This window comes from Lithobates pipiens, unplaced genomic scaffold (genome assembly GCF_037356315.1).
Source record: "Lithobates pipiens isolate NorthernLeopardFrog02 unplaced genomic scaffold, aLitPip1_a1.2 Scaffold_51, whole genome shotgun sequence".
NCBI lineage: Eukaryota > Metazoa > Chordata > Amphibia > Anura > Ranidae > Lithobates > Lithobates pipiens.
In genome coordinates this window covers 3,076,813-3,092,549 of record NW_027507874.1, presented here as the reverse complement: position 1 = coordinate 3,092,549, position 15,737 = coordinate 3,076,813, and the positions used below count along the sequence as shown (strand labels likewise).

The following is a 15,737-nucleotide window of genomic DNA, read 5'->3' as shown; positions in this document are numbered from 1 at the left end:
AGTGTGAAAGCCGGAGGGCTTTCACACTGGAACGGTGCGCTGGCAGGACAGTGAAAAAAGTCCCGCTAGCCGCATCTTTGGAGCGGTGAAGGAGCGGTGTATTCACCGCTCCTACCCATTGAAATCTATGGGACAGCGCGGCAATACCGCCGGCAAAGCGCCGCTGCAGCGGCGCTTTGCGGGCGGTTTTAACCCTTTTTCGGCCACTAGTGGGGGTTAAAACCACCCCGCTAGCGCCCGCAGACCGCCGCTAAAACGACGGTAAAGCGCAGCTAAAAATAGCGGCGCTTTACCTCCGACGCCCGCACCGCCCCAGTGTGAAAGGGGCCTTAGAGGTTGAATCTGGTAAATATCATCGGACTCAGATCTAATTTTTTTTAATTTAAAGGAAAAAAAAAAGTTAGACTGTTTTGCAGATTTTCAAACAGAACTGTAATATATTATGATGGTCATACAAAAAAAAAAAGTTTATTTTCTTACATCAGGGGACACAGAGCCATAGTAATAACTATGTGGGTTATATCGGCGTATCAGGTGTTGGACACTGGCACGCCCCTTAAGGCATGAACTTCCCCCATATAACCCCTCCCATTACTGGGAGTCCTTCGTTTTTTTGCCAGTGTCTAAGGTGTTGGGCACGTGTAAGGATGTGTGTACTGAGCTCCACGGGCAGCTGCTTTGATGAGAGCCAGCCATCCTGACCGGATCCGTTCTGATGTCTCCGTAATGGACTAAATGAATGGTACCCGGGCCTCGTCATCCGAAGACACAAGGTTTTGCTTGCGAATGCTTTTAAAGCTGGGCCCTGGGATCCAGTACTTTTTGGTAGTAAAGCCAATAAAAGTTTACTGGCAAGATCTTCTCGTAGGTCCAGGATTACCTGAGTGTACCCCTGTTCCTGAAGGTTTCCTTTCAAGGTCTCAGAGCCTACCGTGAAGGGCGAAGATATTTTATTTTTATTTTTTCATCTCTGATAAACCCTGCTGCGAGGAAAGGTAGGGGGAGATTCTCTCAGGAATCTCTCCTTCCATGTATTGTGTTGTCATGTCATGTCTATCTTAAATAAAGAAAAAAAGAAGAAGTTTTTTGGGCAGGTCGTGGTCGCTTGTTAGGCAGAGGATTTAACCCCCCTCACCGCCGCCCGCACTTCACACACTTCCCTGTTGAAAGAGAAGGGGGGGGGGGGGGTTTCGCGTGGGGGGCATGGCTAAACAACGTCAGACGCCGACCACACGTGGAGGAAGTAGTTTAGAGCTCTGCAAGAGAAGCTGCTGCATGGCGTTAGAGGGACAGAGCAGAGTGGTTGCTGGTCAGGTTTGGGGACACAGGCATTTCCCTTTTGACAACCTTGTACTGTATAGCTAGGATTAATAGCAGTTATTGTACTGTACTATAGCCTAGCAAGTGAAACATTCTTTTGCTGGTACTGCCTCTGCTTTGTACTGTAAGCTATGAGTAACAAAGTGACCAGGAACTCCTCTAAGGCCGCGTACACACGAGCGGACTGTTCGCCCAACTTTGTCCGCTGAACAGTGTTTGGGCGGACAGTCCGCTCGTGTGTGGGCTTTCAGCGGACAGTTTCAGCGGACAGTTTGACGGACAAGGTTTTTCGGAATTTCTGAAAAACTGTCCGCTGAAACCTTGTTTCAGCGAACAGTCCGCTCGTGTGTAGGCTTGTTCGTCAAACAAAGTTGCGCGCATGCTCAGAAAGGATTTTCACGCCGAAAGCTATAATGCAGTGTATAGGACGTCGTATTTTTCGTCCCGTCGTACGTGCCGTTCACGTCATCGCGCACGGTTTCAGCAAACTGTTCGTCCGTCGTGTGTGGCCATGTCCGTCCATGCTAAGTTTGAGCGGACTGTTTGCCGAAACTGTTTGACGGACAAAGTTGGGCGAACAGTCCGCGCGTGTGTACGCGGCCTAAGGGTTCTAAGGGGTTAATGGTATACAACAAACTAAAAACCCTTCCAAAAGTATGTCTTCCTCCCCTGAGAGGTAAAAAGAAAAATACGGCCAGTCAGATGAGCCGCCAAGGTTAGAACACTTCTGTCCCTGTGTATTTCATACAAACAGGTTTTTTCTTCTACTATTTAAAAGATTATTGCTATGATGTCTCTCCATAGTAGGACTAAACATAGCAGATTCCCATCTAGTCCTCTGGGCCCTTTTGTTGAGGTGCAGGAGGCTGGGGATCAGGTAGATCTTTCCAAATATTGGAAGATACTTATATTTCATCTTCGGAGGATCCTAACAGGGAAGGAGTAGCCGCACAGGTCAGGTGTTTGTGTACTCCCTTAACTTAACCCTTTTGTTGCCTGCAGCACAGGCTCTTGAGGTATCTACCTCTAATAGGGTTCATTTGACCCTCCCTCACCTGGGGATTCATGCATAGCTATGTATTCTGAATGGGAACATTTCTATGAAAGAAATGGGGGAGTTCCAGCTCTTAATGCTGCAATCCCCTCAGTGAGCAGAGTCTCACATGTCCAGTGGACTGATGTTAAAGGATCCAGAAAGTTAAGGTTGGATTTTCCTTTTAAAGACAACATGTCTTTTGCAGTTCTGGCTGCAATTGAAGTAGCTCAGTCCATTAACCCTTTTAACGTCTGCTCCACTATTTTTTGGTGGAGCACATTTTGAGTCACGCCAATGCATTGGAATATGGACTCCAAAGGGTTAAGGAACAGGTGTGAGATACCTGAAAGTTCTGCCTGATCAGCAGGCCTGGCAAGGGGCTGGTGTATTTGACTCACTGTCTCTCACAGATGCTATGAAGGACTCGATCGTTTAAGCCCTATGGCTTATACTTGGACTAGTGCATTTTTGCAGAGGTCTGTGGCTGAAATATTAATCAGCCGAAGCACCAGGTGAAAACCCTTAGCCAGTCTGTGTCCCTTCCTGGGATACGACTATTTAGAATGGATAAGTACATCCAAAAGGGGTAAAGCTCTCTTTACCAGTAAAAGGAGGTTCAAACACTTCTCCTTTTAATCGTGCAGCCTCTCCTATGCCTTAGTTCCCAGGGGCAGCACCAGGATCTTGGGGGCAGAAAGCCCATAAAGCAGAATGCCCAGGCCTTCTCATGAATGGAGTACCCCCACTCGTTCGGGTGAGGGGAAAGGTCCTGTGATTCTCAAAGTCTGTCAGGAACAATGTTAAGAGCAGAGGGATTTCTTGATTCTCGATTTTCTTCTCTAGGTTACATCTAGAGTTTCAAGAGCCTGGATGGCCCAGTCGGCTTTCAATCTGAGGGTCCGGGGTTCGGGTCCTGTTTGGGCGCTGCCTGTGGGGTCCTTGGGGCTGCTGATGTGGCAGTCTTTATGCACGAGTGTCTGCCTCCTCAAAGAATGCTCCTAAGGTTCCAGAGAAAAAAAATAAAAAATATTTATTTTTGGCCTCTGGGGTCAGCTGTTATCCCAGTTGGTGATATCAGAGATTCTCTTAGTGGAACAGGGCTTTATTTGGCGCAAACCTTTTAAAGCGGCGTTCCACCCTAAAGTGGAACTTCCACTGATTGGAACCCTCCCCCCCCTCCGGTGTCACAATTGGCACCTTTTAGGGGGGATGGGGTGCAGATACCTGTCAAAGACAGGTATTTACACCCACTTCCGGGCATAGACTCCCACGGGAGTCTATGCCTCTTCCTGTCCCTGCGTGCTGTCTGCTGGGACACACGCGGGTCCCAGAGGCAGTGCGGACAATTCCTATTGCGCTGCGCGACTCGCACATGCGCAGTAGGGAACCTGGAAGTGAAGCCGCAGCGCTTCATTTCCTGATTCCCTCACCTAGAATGGTGGCGGCAGCAGCCGAGAGCCGAGTGATCGATTGGCCTCGGCTGCCAGCATCGCTGGACCCCGGGACAGGTGAGTGTCCATTTATTAAAAAAGTCAGCAGCTGCAGTATTTTTAGCTGCTGGCTTTTAATATATTTTTCCACAGTGAAATCCCACTTTAAGGTCTCAGAGCCAAACAGAGAGGTAAGACCCATTCTAGATCTCGGAGATCTGAATTGGCACTTGAACATCCGATCCTTTCATAATTCGATCGGCTGTGTCCATCCTGCATATCTCCATGTGCCAAAGTTTCCCGCTTACCAGAAATTTCTGCGGTTTGAAATATAAAATAATTTTTTTCAATCGTGGCACTGCCATTCAGCTTAGCCACAGCACTACCAGTGTTCTGAAAGATTCTGACACCTCCTTTAGCCAGGTTAAGGGCTCAAGGCATAACAGTCCTAGCCTATTAAAAGGATCTACTTTTAATAGATCATTCAGCCTCAGGTCTAAAAACAGAGTCTGATCTCAGCTGTAGATATCTGAAATCTCTAGGTTGGATTTTTAGCCTAGGAAGATTCTCCTTAAAACCATCAAGGAGGTTACTTGTGGGCTGGTTATAGATACCATACGGTAGAAGGTATTCTTACCCTAGACGTGAATCAGTTCCATTGTAGGACTAATCCAACTTATCAGGATAAAGAAAAATTCCTTTGTTCAGCTGCAGGAGATTTTTTAGGGGTAATGGTGGGCCCCTTCAGGGCCGTCCCTTACACACTGTTTTATTCAAAGACTGCTTCAAGACACCATCCTGTCGGTCTGGAATAAAGAGGATTCTGGCCTTGTTTGTTTCCAATACGCTTGACAACCACCAATTTAGGCTCTGACCTATGTTGGGAGCCATCAAGCAGGAGGGAAAATCTTTATCCTGCAAGGTGTTAACGACAGATACCAGCCTTCTAGGCTGGGGAGCAGCCCTGGAAGAAGATTCTGTCCAGGGGAGATGGTCCAGGTTAGAGGACCTTGCCTATCAACTTTGTTGGAAGTTTAAGGCAGTACATCTGGCCATAGAATCTTGGCAGTCAGATTACAGGACTGTCTTGACAGGATTCAGTCTGACAGAGCCACGGCGGTGGCTTACATCGATCGCCAGGGGAGACACGAGAAGTTGTGCAGCCCAAAAAAGAGGTGAATAATGTTCTAGCGTTGGCAGAACACAATCAGCAATTTTAATATTTCAGGCGTACTACTTGAGACGCCAACAATTATTTCCGGGAGAATGATCTCTTCACCCCGACATCTTACTAGCAATATGTCAGATGGGGTATTCCGGACATGGACCTATTCGCGTCCAGATTCATTAATAAGGTCGACAGCTTTATGTCAAACAAGGGGTCCGGCTAGCAGGCGGAACAGACACATTAGTCTTCCCAGGGGATCAGTTTTCACTGATCTATGCATTTCCTCCAGCTCTGCTACTTCCACGCCTTCTCCACAGGATTAAGCAGGAATAGGAGGTGATTCTGCAGGTCTCAGAAGATCTTTTATTTTTCGAGATCGAGATCATAAACAGGGCAGTAGAAGTCCTTTAGACTCTGCCATTATAGCCAGACCTTCTTGCACAAGGTCTGGTATTTCATCCTACTTTACGGACAAGGAGTTTAACAGGTTTGACTGTTGAATCCCACTCTATAAAAAAATCGTAGGTGATCTCCTTCAGTAGTGTCTACTTTGATTAATGCCAGGAAGCCTGATTCCAGAATCACTTACTATAGAATCTGGAAGGTTTCTTGGTATGGATCCAGGGGTTGGCACTCCAGGAAGTTTGTCAATAGGCAGGATTCCTGCATATGGGATCTAAAATGAAGCTGGCCTTGACTTTTATCAAGAGCCAGATCCAGACCATGTCAATGTCTTTTCCTATGGCCTCTTGCTTCCCACTCTTGGTGCATAGCTTATTCAGGGGGTAACCTGGTTTATCCCCCTATCAAGGCACCTTTAAATCCTTAGGATTTAAAATTGGTCTTTTCGGCTTTGCTGAATCGGCCATTTCAAACTTATGGGAAATTCTCTTGGTTCTTTGACAAGAAAGAATCTTTTTTTGCTTGCCATTTCTTCTGCTAGAAGAGTATCGGAAATAACGTCTCTGTCTTGTAAGAGCCATATTTCATCATGTATAAGGATGAGGTGGTTTGATGTCCTCATCCTGAATTCTTACCAAAAGTGGTAACAGGTTTTCAGTTAAACCAAGATATTATTCTTCTTTCTTTCTCCCCAGAAGCCTTAATCTGGGGAAGAGAAAGCACTACAGTCTCTTGCTGTAGTAAGAGCGATCAGAATCTATTTAAAGGCGACCGCTCAGGTTTGCAAAACACCAGTTTTGTTTGTACTGCCAGAGGGTCCAAGATATGGACAAGGCAGCGTCAAGATCCACTATTTTCCAAATGGGTTTGTCAAGTGATTGTTCAAGCCTCAGCTTAAAGAAGAACATTCTTCCTTCTCAGATTAAGAGCACACTCATCCAGGGCGATTAGTGCCTCTTGGGCGGTGCATCATCAGCGCTCTATGGCTCAGATCTGTAAGACCGCAACTTGGTCTTTGGTGCAGACGTTTATCCGATTTTATCAAATCGATATTAAAGGTCATGAGGATATTGCCTTTTGGGCACAGCATACACTGCAGGCTGCGGTATGAGTCCTCTGGCCTCCTGTTTCCTTGATTCTTTCTCCCCCCTTCAGTTGCCATTGCTATGGGACATCCCATATAGTTATTACTATGGCTCTGTGTCCCCTGATGTAAGAAAAGAAAATAGCATTTTTAAAACAGCTTACCTGTAAAATCCTTTTCTTTGATGCACATCTGGGGACACAGAGGTTCCTCCCTTCTTCTTCTTATACACTTTGCTTGGCTACAAAACTGAGGACTCCCACTAATGGAGGGGTTATATGGGGGGAAGTTCAAGCCTTAAGGGGCGTGCCAGTGTCCAGCACCTGATACGCAGATATAACCCACATCGTTTTTACTATGGCTCTGTGTCCCCAGATGTGCATCAAAGAAAAGGATTTTACAGGTAAGCCGTTTTAAAAATCCTATTTTTCAGAACGTTCGTTCGATTTTCTAATCATTAGTGGTGTCAAATCAATGTTAGTTTTCAACCACAGTGACGGGAAAATTTAGAAATAGAATATTTCTTGGACAAAGGAATTTTCAGACAATGTTTGTGGTTTTCGTTCAGACATTCATTTTAAACAGAATGTTAAAATCAAGTGAAAATTTCAAACATTCTTTCATTCAGCAAATGTACAAAGATTTTTTTCGTATGAATTTTCTCTTCTGAAAATTGATCCCTGTGGTCAGCATAAGGCTTGGTACACACCTATGCAGTTTGCTTTTGATCTGTTTTTGTAGTGATTTTTTTTCCTGTGCGTTTTGATTTTTGCGCACGTGATTTTGCTGTGATTCACGTTTTTAGATTTTTTTTTTTACCAATTTATTGGGCACATTAAAAAACACAGCTTCTCCACTGAAGTATATTGAAACAAAAAAAGCACAGTTTTGCGTTGAAAAAAGTCCTTGACCCTTTCCAAATACGTAGCAGCTAAAAAAGGCATAGATGTGAACGTGTCCCATAGGAAACCATGTTAACCACTTCAGCCCCGGAAGATTTGGCTGCTTAATGACCAGGCCATTTTTTGCGATACGGTACTCCGTCACATTAACTGAAAATTGCGCGGTCGTGCGACATTGTACCCAAACAAATTTTACATCCTTCCCCCCCCCCGCAAATACAGCTTTATTTTGGTGGTATCTGATCACGCTCGGCCCTAGTGGCCAAAAAAAAAGACGAAGCGACGTAAGGTAACTTAGTTTCGCCCAGCCGTGCTGCAAAAAGCACCAAAAAATGCATAAGTGTGAACCAGGCCTAAGATGTTTATTAATGGGGTTAAAAAAAAAAAAAATTAGCCCTAGTATAAAAAGAGCAGATAATCGCTACTGTAAGGCGGTAATATTTACAGTAGCGATTTGCTCTTTTTGTACTATAAAGGGCTAATTTTCGTTTTTTTCAACCCCATTATGTTACTGGCCAATTAATCGATTACTATATTTATAATCGATTAGTTGTTTCAGCCCTACTAAGTACAATTTTCCTAATCAATGCCCTAACTCTCTTTCCCAGCCTGTCTGCAGGGAAACTTAACCAGGAGGAGCTTCGAGTCCTCCTCTGCTGGTCACATGTTCAAAATAAAGGACAGCCTTTGGAATACAGAGTAAAAATAAATAATTTATGGATATTAACTGTTTTAAATTGTCATGCAATATATATTTTGAAATTAAATCTTTATTATTTTGTGGAAATAACACGGTGTGGGTGGATTTCTGGCAGTCACAGGCTGTGTCATGCCTTAGAATAACAGGGAGGTTAAGCCTCCATTAGTCTACATTTAATATCTCCCCCCATGTTGTGTTTAGCTGTTTAGTGGACATGAAGGAGGAGTGAGGGAGTGGACTGTATTTTATCCCTGTGTATACACTTACATGTGTGCCTCTAAAGTCACATGGGCTGCTCAGATGTGATAGGGTGGAAATGCTTAGCAAAGGAACTCACTGAAAAACTGAGCATGTGCAGAGCTGCCAACACTGCTTTGCTAAATCCCTAGCTGAATTTGGTACATGAAGAGAAGGGGGAGATAAAGAGCAGCAGGATCAACCAGGTTTTTTGCAGAATACAGAAAACAAATCTCTTAGTGACTGAGTGAGTATGAAAAGTATGTAATACACCATTTATTGATAGTTTTTTTTATGATGTGGATTTAGTGACACTTTAACCATTATTATTTCCCTTCCATTTCATTCAGATGAACCATATTTAAGGAATAACACAGAGAATCATTCTATTATTTATCCAGATTGTGAACTAGAAGACGAGGATGACATCATATCTGATTCAACAAAAGAAAGCTCCATTATCCCTAATCTCCACCCAGCCCCTTACAGTGCAGATCTGTCATCTGGTCCCTTTTCACATGGGGGGTGGTTTTCTGACGATTTTCAACCCGTTGCAATGCATGAAGATCATGGATGTTCGAAGGGCATTCCATGTCCCGATTGTGGAAAATGTTTTAGTGAAAGATCAAAACTTGCTACACACCAGAGGTCTCACACAGGAGAGAAGCCATTTTCCTGTATGGACTGCGGAAAGTCCTTTAAGCAGAGTGCCCACCTTGTTTCACATCAAAGAACTCACACAAGAGTGCACCCTTTTTCATGTTCAGAATGTGGGAAATGCTTCTCCCAAAAATCAAACCTTATTAGACACGAAAAAGTCCACACAGGAGAGAAGTCCTTTTCATGTTCGGAATGCGGGAAGCGCTTTTCGGAGAAGTCAAACCTTCTTAGGCATGAGAAGATCCACACCGGGGAGAAGCCCTATTCATGCTCAGAGTGCGGAAGGTGTTTCTCTCTGAGAGCCAATCTTATTGCGCACGCAAGAACTCACACAGGGGAAAAGCCATTTGCGTGTTTTGAGTGTGGAAAATGTTTTTCCAGGAAATCGGTTCTTACAATCCACGAAAAGGCTCACAAGGGGAGTAGCCATATTCATGCACGGTTTGCAGGAAACGTATTTCAAAAAGACTTCTTCTTGCCAGGAATGCAAGGCTTCACACTGGAGAGAAGTCGTTTTCCCACCCTGTGATGGACTCCTCGCTCAAAAAACAAATCTCACCCAGAACACTCAGAGTAAAAAAAAATTATTTATTGCTCAGGCTGTGGACAGTTTTTATATAAACTCTCATGTCTCCCTCCCTGCAGAGGACAAGGTGGTTCCTGTATCACCATCTGGCCGGCAAATTAATCTTTGTCCACACAAGGGTCTTTGTCGTTGGACTCAGTCAAGCTGTCTTTTGAAAGATGTTGGACAACCGCTAGTCACTTAAAGTGGTTGTAAACCTCAGACAAAGCATATATATATATATATATATAAGGTGTGCACCTGTCTCAATTAAAAGCACTAAGTGTCATTTTTGTTTGCTGTCTCCTTCCTCTGCTATCAGAATAAATCACTTCTGACAAGTTTTCCTTACACTAAGAGATAAGGCAGGGGAGGGAGGTCCAGCAGAGTGACAGCCTCAGCACTGTTCCTGTGAGCTGTGAATGGGGGGAGGGGGGCTCTTCCAGTCAGCTCTCAAAACTCTCCTCACTGAGCTCTACAGAGTGTAACTTTGGCTCTGCGCCCCCTTTTTTTTTTTTTTTTTTTCCCTGAATTCCCAGACAAGCGTTATAAATTCAGCACTTTGAAGGAATGCAGAGAAGGCTGCAGATAAACAGGTACTACTTAATATAGGGGGATTTGTTGCATTTCTGTGTATCACCCAAAGCCAGCGACTTCACCGGGTATATGGAAGGGTTTACAACCACTTTAAACAGAGCAATATTCAACCAATGTGCTACCCAGGAGCGGTCTTTTAAGTATAAGTATATACGTTCGGTTTCAGTGTTGCATTAAAAAATACAAAATGCATTCCTGGTGTGTAATTCTTGGATGTTGATGTCTTTTACTGAGTATAGGCCAGAAGAGGGGAATTGGTTCACATTTTACATTATACAAATTTTCATGATAGGAGCTGGAATTTCATACTGTGTATATGTCCTATTCCCTGAAATTTCACATACATTATATCAGCCTGGTATATACGGGCCAGTGAAGATTTTTGATATCTGGAATCCATGTTTATCACTTCTCAGCCATGCCAAGGGTTCTGCTTAAAGCGTAAAGCTCTCAGCTGCATGCATTTGCATAGCAAATTTCCACATTATGACACATTTACAGGATCTCTCTTTCAGTGATGTGAAGGCTGAGCTTCCTGCATCCACTTTGTCCCCATGGTACCATATTATGTTCCTACGGGGTCACCCATCCTCTTCTTCGCCACCTGGGCAGACCCTGATGATATACACTATATTACCAAAAGTATTGTGACGCCTGTCTTTACACGCACATGAACTGTAATGGCGTCCCAGTCTTAGACCATAGGGTTCAATATTACGTTGTCCCACCCTTTGCAGCTATAACACCTTCAACTCTTCTGGGAAGGCTGTTCACAAGGTTTAGAAGTGTGTCTATGGGAATGTTTGACTTTTCTTCCAGAAGAGCATATGTTAGGGCAGGCACTGATGTGGATGAAAAGGCCTGGCTCGCAGTCTCTGCTCTAATTCAGCCCAAAAGTGTTTTATCGGGTTGAGGTCAGGACTCCGTGCAGGCCAGTCAAGTTCCTACCATAGGGTGGACCAACTCAATATTGAACCCTACGGACTAAAACTGGGATGTCAACAAAGTTTATGTATGTGTAAATGTGGGTGTCCCAATACTTTTGACAATAAAGTGTATCTCCTGTTCATGCATCTTGGAGTCCCTTAGGCTGGGTTCCCACTCTTGCGAATTGGATGCGGCTTCTCTGCATCCAATTTGCGATATCAGATTTTGACTGGCTCTCTATGGAGCTGGTTCACATATCTCAACTGCGGCTCCAGTGCGAATCTGCACAGGAGCCCCATGCATCTTTTGGTCTGTTTCAGGTCCAAATTCAGCCAAAAATGCTTGCTGAAATCGGACCTGAAATGGTGACCGGGGGTGCACCGGACCCCTGCTGTGAGCCGCATGTGAAGATAGTGTGAACCCAGCCTAAATCTCAGCACCTAACTACATCTATAAGATGCTGGGACTGTATACTGTATTGCACATGCACCACAGTGACTGAATTTAAAAAAAAAGAAAAAATTGTAGCTAGTAACTAAAAGGGTTAACTTAACCACTTTTTGCTTTCCCATAGTACATTTACTGTGCGGGTGAGCACGCTGGATCACGTACATGTACATCACTGGCTGCTGGTGGACACAGCAGATTGTGCCCACTTTGAGGGGCTGGGGGTATCGTGTGATCACAATGTAAACACAACTGTTCTGAATGGGTTTCATTCATAATAGCTGTGCTTAGTATTGTGATGCTAATTGGCCTACAGCTATATTACGGTACCTGGGCCAGTGACAGCACCCTGTGGGCCAATCACCACAGTTGTGGGACAATCACAACACACAATAAAAACAACTGTTATGATTGTAATACATTCATGACCGTTCAAAACATCACTGTAACAGCGATCGAAGTGTAAAAAAAAAAAAAATCCTGATCACCTTCTCCCCAGAGTAGTACAGTGTTACTATGGTGACATTGAACTACTCTGATGAAAGTACAGTATGTAAAAAATATATAAATAGTAAAAAAAGAAATAAAAAATTAATAAAAATATTTTATTTCTTTATTTTTAAACATACCGTCACCAGTCAGTATCCCTGATCACTCACACGCCAGTCATAATGATAACACTGTACTGCACATGCAAAAAAACGAATTGTTTAAAAAATAAAATATTAAAATTTCTTAAATTTTCAAAACATTGTGCCAAAAAATTACAACTTCAATAAACTTGCCATGCCTCTTACTAAATACCCCAGACTGTATACTTTCCATAAAGGGGTTATTTGGGGGATATTTGTACTGTCCTGGCATTTTTGGGCCTCAGGAAATGGTATAGGCCGTCAGTACATTGAGATTCATTTTTCAAATATATACCGTATTTATTGGCGTATAACATGCACCCCAAGTTTAGGAGGGAAGTTTAAGGAAAAAAAAAAACTTCAATGCAGCCTTATTAGTGTCAATATGCAGCCTTGCCCATCATTGCAGAATGATCAGTGTCCATCTGCAGCCAGCCTGGACCAAGCGTCCATCTGCAGCCAGCCTGTCCTAAAGTTGAGGGCCACCCTGAAAAATAAAAGTACATTAAAATGTTGCAAAAAATCTGAAAAAAAATTAAATTTTTTCTTTTTAAACTTATCAGAAATGCCTGTTGCTAGGTAGATCGTCCTAATCTGCCTCTTCCTACTCTGCGGTGATCTTCAGTCTTCTCTCCTCCACGCGTCGTCTTCTGGATAATGGGGCGCTGTGTATTCTGGGAACTGTGTGTCCCAGAACACAGCGTGCCCCATTCACAAAGCGCAGCGCGACTCGCGCATGCGTAGTAGGAAATGGGCAGTGAAGCCACAAGGCACCACTGCCTGTTTCCCTTAGTTGGAATAGTGGCACCGGGACCTAAGAGCCGAGGGACGGGTCGGCCTTGGGCGGCTGACATCGCGGGCACCCTGGACAGGTAAGTCTGCTTATTAAAAGTCAGCAGCTACAGTGTTTGTAGCTGCTGACTTTAAAAAAAAATTCAGCTGGCCCTCCCCTTAAGTGTCCATCTGCAGCCAGCCTGTCCCAAGTGTCCATCTGCAGCCAGCCTGTCCCAAGTGTCGATCTGCAGCCAGCCTGTCCCAGGTGTCGATCTGCAGCCAGCCTGTCCCAAGTGTCCATCTGCAGCCAGCCTGTCCCAAGTGTCCATCTGCAGCCAGCCTGTCCCAAGTGTCCATCTGCAGCCAGCCTGCCCCAAGTGTCCATCTGCAGCCAGCCTGTCCCAAGTGTCCATCTGCAGCCAGCCTGTCCCAAGTGTCCATCTGCAGCCAGCCTGCCCCAAGTGTCCATCTGCAGCCAGCCTGCCCCAAGTGTCCAGCTGCAGCCAGCCTGCCCCAAGTGTCCATCTGCAGCCAGCCTGTCCCAAGTGTCCATCTGCAGCCAGCCTGTCCCAAGTGTCCATCTGCAGCCAGCCTGTCCCAAGTGTGGGGTCAGTTGCGCTACCTATAATATGGGCATATATATATTAGTTCCCACGAGTATACCATATATGTATACCCTAGGGCAGGGGTGCCCAACCAGTGGCGCGGGGGCCACATGTGGCCCGCAGAGCCCTCTGATGTGGCCCGTGACCTCTTTCTGTTGGATGGCAGATTGGCAAGGCCAGATCATGGGTTGCAGACCCGCAATCCCAGAGCATCTGTGTTGTTAATGAAACCGGCAAAGCAAGCAGCTGTGGAGCAGAGCTGTATAAGCCGATGCTTCCTTTATAGCGCCATCTCTTGCCACAGGCGGAGTGATACCAAATGCACGAGGCGATACCTGAATGGAAAACTGTTATTAAAGGTCAGTTTATTACTAAAATTGCAGTGTATATATGGGCATATCTGCACAGTGGTTACTGGGCTGCTTTCAAACTGATCTGCAGGTGCAGCGCACCTTCAGGTTTTCTGCACTGAGGCATATACTTCTGTTATTACCTGCGGGTTTGGTGAGCTTTCAGAAAGTGCACCACACCTGTAGGATATAATCACATAGTCAGGTTGAAAAAAGACACAAGTCCATCCAGTTCAACCTTAAAAACAAATAAATAAAATAAAAAATAATCGTACAATCCAGATACCCAATTTTATGCCCACAATTGATCCAGAGGAAGGCGAAAAAAAAACCCAGCAGAGCATACTCCAATTTGCTACAGCAGGGGAAAAAAATTCCTTCCTGATCCCCCAAGAGGCGATCGGATTTTCCCTGGATCAACTTTACCTATGTTAGTACCTAGTTATATTTAGGGATGAGCCGAACACCCCCCGGTTCGGTTCGCACCAGAACTTGCGAACGACCCCCGCGTTCAGTACGAACGTTAGAACCCCATTGAAGTCTATGGGACTCGAACGTTCGAATTGGAAAGTGCTCATTTTAACGGCTACTATGCAAGATAGTGTCCTAAAAAGGGTTTGGCGACCTGGCTCCTGCCTCAGGGGACATGGGTCACTGCAAAAAAAAGTTTTAAAAACTACCGTTTTGGTGGGAGTACTGATTTTAATGACGATTAAAGTGAAAAAAAAAAATGTGAAATATTCCTTTAAATATGGTGCCTGGGGGGTGTCTGTAGTATGCCTGTGAAGTGCCACGTGTTTCCCGTGTTTAGAACAGTCCCTGCACAAAATGACATTAAGCGGAAATAACACCATTTAAAACTGCTTGCGGTTTTAATGTTATATCTGGTTCCTGCAATATGGTTGAAAATCATTCAGAAAAATGGCATGGGTAGCCCTCCCTGCCCATTACCAGCCTATTTGGGTCTTGTACGCATATTAAGGGGAACCCCGTACCCATATTAAAAAAAGGAAATGCGTGTGGCCCCCAGGCCCTATATACTCAGAACAGCAGTATACAGGCGGTGCAAACAAGACAGGGACTGTGTAGGTTTGTTGTGTTAAGTTGAATCTGTTTGTAATTTTGAACTGGTACATTTTTAAAGTGTAGCTCCAGTCAAAAAACTATTTTTAAGCTTTTTGGAAAACATAGGGAAGGGTTATCACCCCTGTATAATTTGTTTTGTCGTCCATCTTTTTTCATCTCACTTGCTGTTGTCTCCTTCCGTTTGCAAGTAGGAGATGTTTGTAAGTTGGATGTTTGAAAGTAGGGGCCTGCCCTATATGCTCTGCAGAAATGGCGGAACAAGGTGTTGGTTTTGCAACAACATTGTAAGCCCTCAAAGTGACTCTTGGTGGGCGCTGGAGCGCCCTGCTGTGAACGATTATATCAAGAATTGTAATTACATGCCATTGTTGAACAGTGGTAGAAAAATTGACCTTTGGTGGTTGTGGTGCTGGTGCCACAACACTATAAGTCCTCACAGTTACTCTGGGTGGGCACAGGAAGGGGCCCTCCTGTGAAATATTATATCAAGAATTGTAATTACATGTCCCTGTTAAACAGGGGCAGAAAAATTGGGCCTTAGGCACTGGTGCCATCACACTGCAACCTCTGCCATACACTCTAGTTTTATTGCAGGAATTAGCCCTGCTGCAAAGCATTGCATCAAAAATTTTACTTAAACGCCCCTGTTAAACAGGGGCAGAAAAATTGGGCCTTAGGCACTGGTGCCATCACACTGCAACCTCTGCCATACACTCTAGTTTTATTGCAGGAATTAGCCCTGCTGCAAAGCATTGCATCAAAAATTTTACTTAAACGCCCCTGTTAAACAGGGGCAGAAAAATTGGGCCTTAGGC

The 15,737-nt window shown here is 44.6% G+C and overlaps 1 protein-coding gene across 1 annotated transcript in view; it reads left to right on the top strand.

Annotated features, from left to right (window-relative positions):
• Window positions 1–10,293, top strand: part of LOC143957121 (uncharacterized) — a 42,795-nt gene extending 32,502 nt beyond the window's left edge. Inside the window, 2 exon segments of the mRNA XM_077467268.1 lie at window positions 8,630–9,361; window positions 9,364–10,293. Of these exon segments, the coding sequence (XP_077323394.1) occupies window positions 8,630–9,361; window positions 9,364–9,560 (929 nt within the window). The 3' untranslated portion in view covers window positions 9,561–10,293.
• Window positions 10,294–15,737: the final 5,444 nt, after the last annotated feature.